Raw genomic sequence first — 15,367 nt, 5'->3', positions numbered from 1 at the left:
CCGCCCGCCTCCGCCGGGGGCTCGGCCCTTCGTGCGGGTCTCGAAACCCGAGGAAAAAACGCCACGCCTGAGGAAAAAAGGCAGAAAATGTTTTTAAGTGATGCAGCTTTTTGTGAGTTGTGTCTTTCTGAGACTATAAAACGCCAGCAACTGCAGCAATGGCTACTGTCCGCAGGGTTGCCTGTGGTCATTATGGCTCTGAGTCTTACATAAGATGATCAGCGGTTTTGTGGAGCGTGTACTTAAAATACTTAGAATATCCAGCAAGGCGATACTACTGCTTCGTATTCTGCTTAGCTTTAGGGAAGTTGCATGCTGCGGATCACTAGGTTTTCCAGTTCAGCTTCTCAGAGTTACTTCCTGCCTGAAGACCCGATCTAGACTCAGTATCTTAGCTTTTATCTATTCATGCGTTAAGAAGCCTTCCTATCTAGTTCCTGTTGAGCAGAAGCTGTAATTCAGTATGTTTTTCTACGTGATGACCGTGTAACTATGTTCATCTTCAGGTGTGGGAGACTTGCTTGAAACACTTATTTTAAAGTAAAATGGCTGAATAGTATTATTTTGAAACCTCCTATCTGTGTTGTTAACTGTTCTGTTATGTAAATTTGAGGTGTATGTTTTTGATTTCTCTTTATGCATGCTTGTATCCAGCAACATAACTTGGCTGACTTCATTGTATAGATGAATTAGGTAATTGAAACTAAGAGAAATTAGATGGTTTACCAGGAAGATCTATTTGCTCACAAAAGGAAGCAAATATAAGAAACATACCAATGCTGCAAAATAATGTTACTGTATTCTGCATGTTCTCTAGGCAAGCTGTCTTGAGAAATTAGTTAGAATGTCAAGATTTAACAACCACTGACTGGTATTCTTTGGGTTATTTTAAAGACTGCTCTACATAGTTGCATAACAACTTTGGAAATACTTCAAATGAAATACTTTCTTTTAGTTACCATGAGAGTCAGTCTGAGTCCTCAGCTACCTCTTCTTTATATTTAAGATGATGTAAGTGCTACATGTTTTATACAATCTCGTTATTCTGATTAAAAGTTTACTCTTGAAGATTTGAATGGAAATAAGTTATGCAGTCCTGTTAAATGTGGCTGTTACAGAATGTGTGTGCAAACAGAAGTTTCAGTACATGTACATTCAGGAGGGATTACATTTTAGGAATGTAGATACTGGCCATTTCCTCTGTCCATGGTTCCCCTGAGTCTAAGGTGGAGGCTTGTCCTGTGACCAGTAAGATACTGAAAGATTTGAACTGCTTTCTAATGGTTTAATAGGACTTAATTCTAATATGGGAGTCCTTTGTAGTTGCTCTGAGGACTTACTCTTGAAAGTGCACCTCGCATAGCCTAATTTCAACATACATCTTGGTTTAAACGGGTGATGTTGGAATTTGGGAGCTTAAGTGATAGACAACTTATGTGATCAGAAAGAAACCTAGATACTAACTACTTAGTAGCACTAACACATAATGTAAACAGGGGGCAAAAAAGTGCTTCCCTTGCTTCCAAAAGGTGTTGTACTTTTATTATGTTTAGATTAGCGTAGGCCTTTGCTGTTTCCAAATTGAAGCCTAGCTTAGAGATTCCGCTGTCTGAACTTGTCCTGTCTTCTTAAATGTCTAGTGTTACCAGATGTGGCAGAAGATACAGTCTCACCAACTAGAGCTCGGACCATGAAGGACTATGAAAATGTAAGCAGACTTTTAATATAAGACTCGGTGACAGATTTATGGCCAAGATATTTCTAACATGGGGCCTAAAGTGTTGACTCTCTGGGTCAGGTTCTTAGTTGTGTTGATCAACACAGATCTGTTGGAGGTGTGCCCTGCTGTCTATCTGTGCTTTGAACCTCTTTCTTAAGCATTGCTTTCAAAAACAGAGGCAAAAACTTGTTGTTGAGACTAGCGAACTGCTGCTCTTAAATTGCGAAACAAAAATTGGCACCCTCTGCTCAAAAGTTCATGCAATCACCAGAAACAAAAGAACTTGGTTTGCAAGTCTGCAATTGATTTATTTTGGGGAAGCATCAAGTTTATTTTTGTTTAGACTAGTACAGGATTTGGCTTTTTAATTCATTGACAGCTGTATAATACCTTTTACCTTTATATTTATGTACGAGTATGCTTGGAATACTTTTGTTGTAAAGGGCTAGTATCATTGTGACAGTTCTGTAGGTAAAACTGGTTTTGGCACTGACTAGAATATAAAGGAAAACATTAGATTTTTTTAAAAAATATATTAATTGTATTGGTTATTTAGATTGAATAAGCCAATTGGTTATAACTGCTGAATAATGATTTGGTTGGGATATAGCTGTGTTGCAGGACAACTCCTCTGTAAAAAGTTTTAAGTTGTTTAACTCAAGTTCTTACGATTGTGTGAAGAAACTGTAGAGGGGAAAGCAATCGGAAATCTCTGAGATGACTGCTACAGATAAAGGCTGTGGCTTGCTATCTTTAGGATGTGCTCAAGTGTCTGCAGTTTTTAGTGTGCTTCTGTAGCTTCTGTTACCTTTTGTAGCATTGTTATATTTGAAATGAGTTTTTTTTTCTAAACTCTTTTCAGTTTCTTGTGGCCTTGTCTCCTCATCTCTGAGGAGAAAGCTATGCTCTTTGCTCAGAATTTAAAGCTTGTTTTGTAAAGCCTCGGTGAAGGATGTTTTTTACAGTCTGTATCTATTTCACTTTCTTTTTTGTTTTTGTGTATTGCCTGGGATAGAAAGACACTGCCTTGGCATTATATATGCTTAAAATCTTTTACTGTGGTATGTGCCAAAGACCTCAGTCTAGAATATACATTCTGGAAGTGGTTTATTATCTACAGTGTGTGTTTGCACATGGGAGAAAGTTGTAGAAGGGAGGAAGAATCTGTCGTTGTTTGATCTATGTGATGTAAAGGAGAAGGGGTCTCCCCACAGACCTCTGGCTTCCTGGTACGTACAGATCCCTTATGTTAAACTGAGCTGTAAAACTTCTCGTAGGCTTTTATGGATGCCAACATATAATGAAGCTCAAAACACCATTCAAGCAAAGGAAGAAGAATCCATTAAACACAGATATCACAGATATCTTTATAACTTCTGTTTTTTGAGTCTTTAAGATTGCTGGTAGCTGGAAGGCTAAACTTGACAAAGGGAGCATTTATGTTCTTTGTCCTTTTACTATTTACCAAGCATCTAGTAGTAGCTGCGTTTAGATGTGCTTTTGGACTGACATTGTAAGGCTGTTCTTATCTCACTTTACCCGCTAATTCAGATTTGTTTTAAAGTTCCTGATATTTCCTCTTTGGAGATGGTTTGTGTGTGTGTATATATATTACTGCATGAATTTGCTGATCTTTGAGGCTATGTTATTTATGCAGAGTATAAGAAGGAAGTAACGAAAAGGGTGGGCTCCTTGCCTTGCAGCTCAGAGAGAACAGGATGGATGTAATGACCTGTTGTGGTTTAACCTGGCAGGCAGCTAAACACCACACAGCTGTTCACTTACTCCCCCTCACCCCTCAGTGGGATGGGGGAGAGAATCGGAGGGGAAAAAAAAGTAAAACTCGTGGGTTGAGATAAAGACAGTTTAATAGGACAGAAAAGGAAGGGAAAGTAATAATAATGATAACAGAATATACAAAGTAAGTGATGCACAATGCAATTGCTCACCACCTGCCAACCGATGCCCAGCCAGTCCCCAAGCAGCGGTCACACCCCCTGGCCAACTCCCCCCAGTTTATATACTGAGCATGACGTCCCATGGTACAGAATGTCCCTTTGGCCAGTTTGGGTCAGCTGTCCTGGCTGTGCCCCCTCCCAGCTCCTTGTGCACCTCCAGCCTTCTCAGTCGGTAGAGCATGGGGAGCTGAAAAGTCCTTGACCAGTGTAAGCACTGCTCAGCAACAACTAAAAGATCGGTGCGTTATCAACATTGTTCCCACCCTAAATCCACAACACAGCACTGTACCAGCTACTAGGAAGAAAATTAACTCTATCCCAGCTGAAACCAGGACATGACCGTTGAATGAACTAAAGGGTGGATCCATGTGGAAAAGGTCCTTTTATGTTTAGACCTGGAGAAGATGCTGAGCTAGATAATATTAGAGGTGTAGATTTTTTTAGTATTTATGGTGTGTTCCACTTCCTTGCAATATGGGGGGAACCACCTTGTGATAGAATATGTGATTACATGGGCAAAATGAAAGGCATCTTTTAATTGAGGACCTCGTTATGGTTTATTAGGTGTTCGTGAATAGAAAGGATGATTGGTATCAAGCTAGGGAACTAAGTAATAATATTTGTGGGTTTTTTCTTGTCTCCCCAAACCCACTTAGAGTTTTGCTGTCTTGTAAAATGGCCTCTGCTGGCAAAAACAGTGTTGCGCTGTGAAACCACAACCTCTGCTGACAGATGCCATTTTTGCATAAAAGTGGCTCTATGCAGATTTGGAAAGGAGCTAAACTGAGCTAGGCAAGTGGTATTTGCTACCATGCTGTCTGTGGTGTGGAACATTCTGTGTAGAGTGTATTGCATTGTCCTGGTTTTTCAAGAAGTGTCTGCTATTTCTCTTCATTCCTTTTTTTAAATACAGAAATCAAAATGCATACAGGAATTAAGACAGCGTCTTTAAATGCATAAGTTGAGAGGATTGTCATTAAAATCCCTTTGTAGTGTGAACTTGTTCACATTTTACACGTTGTCTTTTATTAAGCTATAACTTCTTAATCGTAGTCTGCCTGCAATAACTTTCCTCTGAGAAACTGAATGTCAGAGACAACATTTGATTCACATCTTGGTTTATAATTGTGTAGTCTGTCTTGTTTGCCTTTTGAAAATAATACCCTTAAGATCTTTGGTTTAATTCTATTGCCATTGAAATACATTTGAGTAGAATTAAGGTATGCAGGGTTCTTTTGAAATTGTTTTTTCCTTTTGACTCAAATGCATTGAATATGCGAAGACTAACGAAGTTCAGCTGATAGGTTTTCCGAGTGTCTTTGGCACTTGGACTTTTTCTGAGTGAACAGAGACTGACTGTTAGGAATGATCTACTGATAGCTTAAAAAACCCAAAAAAACAACAAACCAAACCAAATGCTATAAGGTCTGCTCTCACTAGTTGAACATAGTGCTGAACTTGCCAGCAAGACGTGCAGGATCTAGCCTAGTTCTGCAGCCGTGCTTCAGATAAGAAATCTCTAATTTCTTTGCTTACTCTGAATAAGGATTTCAGTTTTAAGCAATATTCTGCAGTGGGCTCTGTGGCTTGAATTGAAGTACAAAGTTGCATTGTTTTCATGCTTATATCTATTTGAATGTTCCAAAATAGTAATTCCACTTACTCAGGATACTCTGTGATACTCATGAGGTATCATGCTTTAAACAGTTACAACTTGCATAGTTCAAGTTTATATCCACTACTGTTTGTGATCATCCAATTGGAATTGTAGGGAAACAAAGATAAAGTTAAATATGTGTATTGCTACTGCTTCTAAAGGAGCTTCTTCAGGATGTGTGAATGGGCCATAAAGTTTGTGTAGTCAAGGGTGTTTTCAGTTGCTTGGATGATATTTAAATGTGTGAATAATGATGAGGCATGTTGCTGGGCAAAGATTATTAAACTGAAGAATTGTTTGCAGATGCAGGTTCTGAGTGCAGTTACAGAAAATAATCTTAGGTTTCACAAGCCAAATATTTTAAGAATTGTATTGCTAATAATTTTTACAAGTGGTACTATACTGTTCTGGAAAAGCCTACATAAATATTTTATTCGTAGCTCTCTAACATATTAGATTTCCTTTTGCTGAAAGCATCTGGCAGGGGACGCAAGTCTTATTAGAATGGATGTTTTATGCTTAGTCACTTAAAAAAAAATCAGAGGGAGACTCCTTTCTTTAATGAAACCATCAACTATGTTACTGCTTCTACTAGGAAGGTTAAAAATCATAAACAATTTTTTCCCAAAGAATTGCACTATGAAATATGGGATGGGATAAAGGTTTTAATGGTGTTCGATTGGGCTCACATGCATTGTGTGCTTATGTCTTTTCTTCCCATGAATAAGGCTACTATCCCAAGCTTTTGCCAAGAAAATATTTCTGTTTCAATGTGACGTCTTACATTCAAGTTCTCTTTCATGTTCAAGTTCTCTTTTATAGAAGAAAGAACTACTTAATATTTTTAGATTTAGAAAACTCTTGGCTTCTTTTTGTGTAAAGTCAGACAATGCTTCAGTACTTGAAGGAATATTTGAAAGAGCACTGTCTGCACAACAGCATGTATTATATATTGTTAAACAATACTATTTTATACTTGTTATTTGCTTAAGTGCTAGTGTCTCAGTTTTGCAGGGTAAAAATAAACACAAGCTAAATGATAACATCATACACAAACACACAAAGTTTATGTCTGTGCCACTGTGCCTGTATATCTTAAAAACAAAACCAAAAACCAAACCCCAAAACATTCAGAAGGGGTAGGCTGGAGTGGGATTTCTTCACGTTCAGGTGAGGAATGGAGATGGGGGAAAAAAAATGTTATGGCTGGGATGGGATGGTGGGAGAAAAATATGTTCTGTGACACATGCTGAAGCTGGAGAAGATAGAAACCTGTTGAAGAGCTTGGAGTATTTGCAGCTCCCTGGGTGACCCTATCTTGGAGGGAAGGATGTTTTCATTTTGACTTGGGTATCATATGCTGTTATTAACACCTTCACAATTTGGATATGTATGTGTGTGTATATCACCCATGCATACGTACACGTTTAATCATGTCCAGTGGGTTGAATTCTAATCTTACACTGTGGAGAGCAAAACCAAACGATAGTAGTTTTCACTCTTTATTTTACTTGGTTTGAAACGCATCACATAACTTGCTCATTTTCTTTCTTATTTCACAGCAAATCACTGATCTGAAAAAAGAGAACTTCAACCTGAAGCTTCGTATATACTTTCTGGAGGAGCGAATGCAGCAGAAGTTTGATGGTCCCACTGAAGAAATATACAAAATAGTATGCATTTAGAATAATTTAATAGAATTATATATCTTTTTGAAGAGTTTGTTTTGTGGGGAGGTTACCTGTTTTACTCAACTTTTGAGTTGTCTTTGTTGTTGGAAGTTTTGATATGCTAACTTTATTTTATTCTGGCCTAATCCTTTTCGGGAATAACTAAATTAAAATGACCTTTATAAGGTGTAGGGGAAATTAGTTTCAAATGTGTGAGTGTCCGTAGTTATGGGACAGACTAAGAGATGTTGTTTCCAGTAAGTGGTTATGAATTTTCAGTAGTTGTGCTACTGAAATCATATACTGAGTGGGGAACAGAAGAAGCAGCATGCTTCTCCTGAATTTGGTATGTAGTTACTCTGCTTTCTACTATCGGTCAGTTCAGTTCACCTCTATTCTTTCCTGGGTTTATCAGATGTCAGTATAGCTACCTGGAGGTTGGCAGGGCACTCCAGCTCTAAGTTGCTTCCTTTAATACAACTTTATCTACGTGCTTCAGGGTTGTGTATAGCTTCTAGTTTTATTGCTCTAAATTGAAAGAATGCGTATTTGTACAGGATTCAGGAAATCTATTTGATTCCTGTGTCAGTTTGTAGAAAAAACTGGTATCTTTTTAAGTTGGAAGAAGGATTTGAGTCAAGTAGTATGTCTTGCATCGTGGTTATTTCAGGTTTACAGATGATAGGAAGCATTTCTTATGCCCTTAGGTGGTACCTGCATTCTAGAAGGGTAAAGAAGTCATTTTGGTAACGCAGTAGTATGTTATTTATAAGAGATTCTTGCATCAGGTCTCTTTTCTGTAATACGATGGAAACTTAAGTCTCTCTTGATGCTTGTTGCAGTAGTTAAGTACACTGATGTTTAGCTAGGTCATGGTTTCAACTGAATATTGCTGATTGGTCTTCTGTCCTGGTCTTCTACACTGGTGTCGTCTTGTAATTGCTCATGTATTGAAATGATATCTGTCAACTTGCAGGCCAAGTAGTTCTTTGTACAGTGTGTGCTTATGTCATGAGTAGTTTTTTCAGGCTATAACAAAATAATTTTAAGATTATTAAAAACCTTGATAGTTGATACAATCAGGTTTTTAAAAGAAAATGAGAAGAAAATATCTCATAGCTCAAAGAAAAACCATACATGGAAGCCCTAGGAACTCCCAAGCTGATCTGCACTACTCCCCATTATAGTAGTTAAGTGTGTGTACATGTCTGTAGGGGATTTGTCTTGCTTGAATACAATGGTCCTAAATGCTTTTTGAGATTTCTGAAAGTCTTAAACCTTCAAAATATGTCCTTTAAAAGCTAAAATATCTCTATGCTATTCTTAGCCCAATGATACTTTATATTTGTTGGTCCAAGCAAAAAGTAATCTACAGACTGCCAGTAACTCTTGGATAGGGTGACCTCTGAATTCTCTCCAAACACTTTGATTCTTTTCTCCTAGAACATTGAGCTGAAAGTTGAGATAGAAAGTCTGAAGCGTGATCTGCAGGAGAGAGAGAAACTGCTCATCAAAGCCTCGTAAGTACCAGTATATTTCTCGATGTTTGTTACTTAGGATTTCCAAGATCTGGCTTCTATTTGTTTTTTCCTGATGTTTTAGGAATACAAGGATCCCAAAGTAGTATTTTAAGGGCACTTACCTAGAAATTGCTTCATTCGTTACAGAAATTACATGTGTGAATTCTTAAACTCACAATGATGTTAATGTAGTTATACTGGATGGTGTGACTTTGATATTATCCTTCATTCTACTGTATCTTTCAGGTAAATAAATGACCCCCTAGTTGGGAATGGCTTAGCATTGCTGTTGTAGAAGTTAAGCTAAGAGCTTAATTGCCTGAACAGGTGAACTTGTTTTTTTACAGCACTGGATTGGCAAGACAGTACACAAAACGCTTCTCAGTAAGGCTGAGAGAGCAGTTCAGAACTAATCTAGAATGAATCTTGTGGTTTTTAGTGTTATAAAAATGAATGCACTTAAAATTCCTGCTTTTCTGTTAAAACATCTTTTCTAAATAAATATTACTTACTTAAAAATTACATAGTGCTACATAGTCTTATGGTGTGGTCAAGGTGGAACATGCTCTGGGGAGGGAACGGATGACTGTAGGGCTGACAATAACCTGCTAAATTGCTTCCTTCTAGATGTCTGATACAAAACTAATCCAAGCTGGCAATGACTGACATCTACAGACTGCTACATGGGCCTCAGTTTCAATGGAATTTTCTTTGTGTGGCCTCCCTCCCATGGCATTGAATTGTTACCAATTAACCTTTTTTCAGTAATTCAGAGAGGCTTAGTTTCAAGTAGATCCTGAGGACCAGATTAATTTTTGTTTGGTCTCTCCAGATAGCTGTCAAAAGGTATTGCTGGGCTTTGAATGGAACCTTGCACGAGTTCATAATAGGAAGCAAAATTTAGGGGGAAATCATAAACAAGTGGTGATCCTTTGTTTAGTAAGGAAACACTAGCTATTCTTTTCTGACAAGGTATTAACAATTACTGAAAAGGCAATTGGAGACGTCTCAGCAGCTGCATATCTTCAGTTTATTCCAATGCTGCTTTCTGTAGAAAATACAACTCTACCAAAAGCTTGATACTGTATTTGGAAGCTTTAAAAATATGAAGGAAATATTACACTTTTTCATCATACATATGAAGTGCTTGCTTATCCACTGTGACAAGGCTTGTGTGTGGAACTGTCAGACTATACCACCAAGATTGCTATATAGTGTGTAGATGTTTGTATTTAACCTTAAAGTGACAAGCAGGTACAGATAAAGTGGAAGACACTTGCTTGTGCATAATCTATCAGCCACTTGCACTTTAAATGTTTTCCACTTTGATATGCAATGGGATTTCTATCTATATTATGGTCTTTCAGTAAGGCAGTTGAAAGCTTGGCCCAGGGTGGTGATGCTGAAATACAGCGCGTGAAAGAAGACGCACAAAAGAAGATGCAAGAAATAGAAGAAATCCTGACCAGCAGAATAAACTTTCTGGAAGAGGTGAGTGGCCAAACTGAAGGAATAGTTAGAAATCAGTACTGTCTTTGTACTATTGTCTGAGATTTGATACTGTGATCTACCCATATTTTCAAAATTGTTTCAGCTTTCCTGGAAAAATAGCCAGTGCAAAACCAGACCAAAAAAAAAATATCCCACAATGAAAGGGAAGGTGTTTTTAGCTGCTCTTGAAGTGTCAAATACGAGGATAGCAGTTCTTCAGGAAATTCGTACCTATTGGTGGTATTTAGGTGCGTTCAGCACAAACCTTTGATTCCTGAATTCCAGCGTGAGGAGGCTACTTTTTCAGAACTGCAATCTCTGTTTAGAGGAAGAGGGGCTGGTTTTTGAACACTTTTACTGATAAGGTCTCAGCTTCATAAATAGCTGAAACTACTCTGTAAGCACTCCTGTCATTTCCCATCTTTATAGGGGACCTCAGTCCTGTCATTTCCCATCTTTATAGGGGACCGGGACCTCACTATTGCAATATAGAAAGCCCCAGAATCTCAGTTTGTATCTCCACTCCCGTGTGTTCATTATAGGCTGAGAGAGGCCACCTACTTATGGTAGCTTCTGGGCAGGTGAACCAGTGGGCGTTTCCCTGCGTTGGGCATGCAGGCACAACACTCTGTTGTTAGATTGACCTTTATCTGCCAAATGTTGTTGGCTTCTGCTGTCACTATATCGCCTTTTTGAATGACATTCTCCTGTTCCACAGGGTTATTCTTAACAGTGTCTTTTAATTTCTTGCTGTCTGTGGTTGAGAGAGTTTATTCCTGTATTTATTGTTGAGCCATTGCTGATATCTTTACAGGGGAAGTGCTTCACGTTTTCCTCATTTTGTAGTGTAAAGGCAAAAAAAAAATTCTCTGTATGAATAACATGCTTCCTCAGAAGCAAAGAGAAGTTCAGTTTCTTGTAAAGAACAAATTTGATATTGACTGGTCTGTGCTGGACGTGTTTGTGTCAAGTTCTAGAAATACATAAGCTCATGATTGTTTTGCATCACTGACTGTATACACTTCTCTGTTGGTGTAGCATTTTGTAGCTCTGTTTGGGGGGGATAGGCATCTGGTGCTCTTTCTGTAAGTAAATAGAAATGGCACAAGTGGGTATATTCCAATATTTGCTTTCCCATCCCTAAAGAATGAATTGGTCATGGAAGATATTGGTAGCAATCTCCTGATGGTATTTTCTATCAGGACGATTTAGCAGTATCCATAAAGCAGTGAGCTCCTTCAGGGAGGAGGAGGGAGGAATCTCCATGACCTTTTCTTCAGTTTATTGGAATTGGGATTTCTCAAAGTATTCTTCCTGCTATTGGATAGGTAGAGAAGTTCCTAAATTACTTATTCTGTACCACAGTGGCCAGTCAGATTGGTGTTTCCCAGATCTGACAGGCAGAAGGGCAGATATTCTCATCTCATGGTGATACGGTATTTTCTGTAGCCTGAAGATAGTGTTGGCCTCTGACATTAATTTTATTATGCTTATGAATGTAAACACTGCAAAGTAGTATTAGTCACTTGTTTATGTAGCACCATATAATTATATAGATCCAGGTAACACTAACAAAGATTAATTTCCTTCAGAGTTTTTGATTGAAAGATGAATGCTGGCAGAGCAGCTTTTCAGGAGAGGGGGTGAGTGGTGAAGTCTAATGGTGAAGGACTCTTCACCCTCCCCCAGAGAGATGTGCTTTTTAGTATAGACTTGAAGGAGAGGGGGGAATTACTTTTTAGGCAACGAGGAGGCTTTTATTTTGTAGAAAGCAAAATTCAGTGAGCACAGCAGGGAAGCTTACAATACCTAAAATTTGTTTCAGATATTCATTTTTATAGTGTATGACAAGTGTGTTTTTTCTGGTGTTCCCTGTCTCCGTGAGTTGGGTCACTAGAGGAAGTTGACTGGAATCTCTGGGTGTTACCTCTCTTTCCATTGCTGTTCAAGAGAAAAATGTCTGATTCATACTTTTATCAATTCTTGCAAAATATTATAAATGAAGTTGGGAAGAGTTCCAATTAGCTGCAGCGAGCCTGTGAATATTAATTTCATCTCTGATTGAATAAAAAAGCCCTTCTTTAACGTCTTTAATTTAAGTGTAGCTATTTATTATGATAGTGGGAGGACAGTGGGACAAAGCCAAATTATAATAGCTAAATCTAAAGCCATAGCATAGGGGCACTTTTGTTTCCTGTTCTGCTATCAGTTAGGGTATTTGTTTTATTTCTTTGAAACAAACTTCCCTTCTTTATGTACCACAGAAAATGGGTTAATCTTGAAAATGCAGACACAAAGAATTCGGAAGCGTTTGCAAAGCGCCTGAACTACTTGGTAAAAGTTGCTAAATTAAATGTACCAACATATGTTTGGTAGAAGAAACTTCAATATGTGAAAATTTTTGTGAGCATTTTGTTCTTATAGGCATCAGGATTGTGTGTTTTAATTACAGAATCTTAAAGCTTCCCAAGAAGCTGTGGAAAAAGCCATTGCAATGACAGAGAAGGAGAAAGCTCTGAGAATAGCTGCTGAGCAGAAACTTTCTTCAATTATGAATGCCCCTGGAAAGGATCTGGATATGATTGCAGGAGCTGAGAAAGACAGGTCAGAACTCTTGCCCGTGATGTTTCTAACCACTGGAATTCTTTACTGTTTAAAGTGTGAAGAGTAGATGTGGATATAGGTTTTAATAGTTTGATCCTACCCTCAGATACGTGAGTGTTACTGGCCATCTTTCCTGTTCAGCTATTAAATGAACACAGCAAAGAATCAGTATGCATGTGACATGAGCATGTCCTGCTTTAAAAGCATCTTTGTAACTTCGCTGACTTACCTCTTGCTTGCTGCTTTCTTGAAACCATTGCTGAGTAGAACTTGATTCTACTGTTTGTGTTCACTTACTGCTTTCATGGTGTTTATGTACTCTTCGGTCCCAGTGATGTATCTGTAGAGGTTGGTAAATCTAATGGGAAGAGAAACAGTGTGTGTTTGAGCTTCATGGTTTTGATTGTGCTTTGCAAAGCACTGGCTTTCCTTTGTTTGGAGGGTAGTTGGAAAGGTGTGTGAGTTGTTTAATAACTTTAGGTGGGGAAAGTGTGTAAACTCAAAATCTCAGAATTTGGGAGGTTTTTTTTTTTTTTGAGAGATGTAGGGTAAAATACATGCCTGGCAAGCCTCTCAGTAAAGCTTAGTTAGTCTGGGGATGCGAGCCCGGGGTGGAGATCAAAAGATCATTATGATTCCTTATACTTTGGATTATCCTTTCCTGTCTGTTTGTGACTGAACCCTGCAGGTAGCTGCTCTGTGAGTAACTGCATAATTGGTCTACCCTGGTAACAGAAAGTTATGTTGGCCTGAGGCTTTCATTTCGTAGGTTTTATATTATGGTAAAGCAAGGTTTCCAGTGTCTTCTAGACAGTTTTTTGTAAAAGCATACAGATTGTAGACTTCCGAATTGCAGTTTTCAGTGGCGTAAAATTATGAAACTGTTCTAATAGGTTTTGATACTGCACCTTATGTGCCACCACAGTAATTATAACCCGGCTCTCAAGTTATCTCCCTCCTTTCCCCTTTCCCTTTCCTGTTTTCCTCTTTCTATCTGTAGTCATCTGCATGAACACAGTTGCTCTCCTGAGTGACTTGAGCTGGGAAGGATTTATGAAACCGGTCTCTTTCAGAGGTACTTGAGTTGCTAGCTCTATAGCTTGTGTGAAAATAGTGCTTAAAGTGTGGAAACAAATTGTTGGGATTGGATCACTAAAATGAAGGCTGTGTGGAGTATGATGAAGAATGTCTTCTCCCCCCCCGTTGTGATCCACTGTTAGCAGGATCTTCTATAATTACGTGCTGGTAGATCAGCGTAAGTATTCACAGGACCAGAAAAACGTAGTGCCAATGGAAGAAGAGAATATTTAACTTCTTGAAGTGAATCAAATATTAACGTGCAGTGCTTTAAACTTGTCTGGGAGTAGCACATCTGGAATTCATATTGTGTTAAAAAGATACTTTCACCATCTAGGCTACAAAATACTAAGAGAATCACAGCTGGCATCTTCTGCCAGAATGTTTTCACATATAACCGTTACGTCTGTCAGAAAACTCAAGCATTGTTGTTTTTATCAGTTGGAATACTGGAAGTGTCAAGATGTGTATTGACCAGAGAAGGTAGTGCTGACCTAACTTTTTTTTTGCTTATGTGAAACGAGAACCAGCTTAGGTACAAATATAAATGAAACTAGGTACTTGAGGGACCCTTAGTGATAGCAGGTAAGGATACGGTGTTGTATGTGCTAAGAAGTGGAATAGATTGATAAGCTTTTTGTGTGTGCTGTGGAGGACAATGTAACTAAAATATTGATGCTGAAGTGTTGACATTTGAAATGGTACTGGAGGAAAATAAGAATGAGCACTCTGCAGATAGCTCAACGCTGTTTGTTGCTTGCTTTAAAGTTATGGCACCTTTTCTGGTTTCTCTGGAGGGAGAAGGGGTTGTGAAAGTACTCCCCTAAGTTTTGTAAGTATTGTCTGGAGTCTTCACCTAGGAAAGTTGTCTGCAAGATTTACTGCAATGACTGGAGGATTGGTCGTAGATGATGCAAGATTAATATTAAAAAAATCTTATAATTTTAGACTTATAGAGCAACTGAATCTGTCATTGAAAAGTAAAGAAGCTATAATTCAACACCTTGAAGAGGAAAAGGCTCAGAGTGGATCTTATGATGGGAACTTATCAGCAGAAAAAATCAGAGAACTTACCATTGCTTTGAGGCATGAAAAAGATAGTGAGATAGAGGTGAGGAAACTGACTGAACAGTTGTATGTTATAAAATTCATGTGGTGTAGGATTTTAAAGGTTTTGTGCATGACAGTATGTGAGTGACTTAAGCCAATTTTTTAAAATATTCTTCTCCGCAGTTATTCCCTCCCTCCCTTCTCCATTAACATTCATTGGTTATATTGTGGTTTGGTGGTCAATACTCATCCTTATTATCCATGCTTACTATTCATTCAATGAGAGGTCATGTTTCCCATTGACTTTATGCCTGTATTATAGATACTGTGCAATTGCTTTACAGAAGTATATATAAAAAAATGCTAGATGTAAAAAGATCCCTCAATAGATGACATAACGTCTATAGATGTTAAGAATGCGACTTGAGAGTTTACTTTTGGGAAGTATCTCTACTGTTATGGTCTGGAGAAAAAGCTGTGGTAAGGGAGGTAGGCATGAAAAAATCTCATGAAATAAAGTGAAAGTCTAGCCTTTAGCTTACAAAACGTGCTAAGAGTCAGTCTTTTATTTCACTTGGCTCTTAAACAGAATGACAGATATCCTGAAAGCTGAAATGTAG

At 38.2% G+C, this 15,367-nt stretch overlaps 1 protein-coding gene across 2 annotated transcripts in view; it reads left to right on the top strand.

Moving 5' to 3' along the window:
• Positions 1 to 1,644: 1,644 nt before the first annotated feature.
• Positions 1,645 to 15,367, top strand: part of CDK5RAP2 (CDK5 regulatory subunit associated protein 2) — an 82,019-nt gene continuing 68,296 nt past the window's right edge. For both annotated transcript variants that reach the window (XM_009286878.1, XM_019474084.1), the window contains exons 1-6: positions 1,645 to 1,708; positions 6,898 to 7,008; positions 8,449 to 8,525; positions 9,893 to 10,016; positions 12,469 to 12,620; positions 14,646 to 14,808. In XM_009286878.1, the coding sequence (XP_009285153.1) occupies positions 1,691 to 1,708; positions 6,898 to 7,008; positions 8,449 to 8,525; positions 9,893 to 10,016; positions 12,469 to 12,620; positions 14,646 to 14,808 (645 nt within the window). In that variant the 5' untranslated portion in view covers positions 1,645 to 1,690. The remainder of the gene's footprint in view (positions 1,709 to 6,897; positions 7,009 to 8,448; positions 8,526 to 9,892; positions 10,017 to 12,468; positions 12,621 to 14,645; positions 14,809 to 15,367) is intronic.

The sequence above is a fragment of the Aptenodytes forsteri genome, unplaced genomic scaffold, assembly GCF_000699145.1.
Source record: "Aptenodytes forsteri isolate BGI_AS27 unplaced genomic scaffold, ASM69914v1 Scaffold136, whole genome shotgun sequence".
NCBI lineage: Eukaryota > Metazoa > Chordata > Aves > Sphenisciformes > Spheniscidae > Aptenodytes > Aptenodytes forsteri.
The sequence above is the reverse complement of the archived record's forward strand: the minus strand, read 5'-3'. Positions and strand labels throughout refer to the sequence as shown.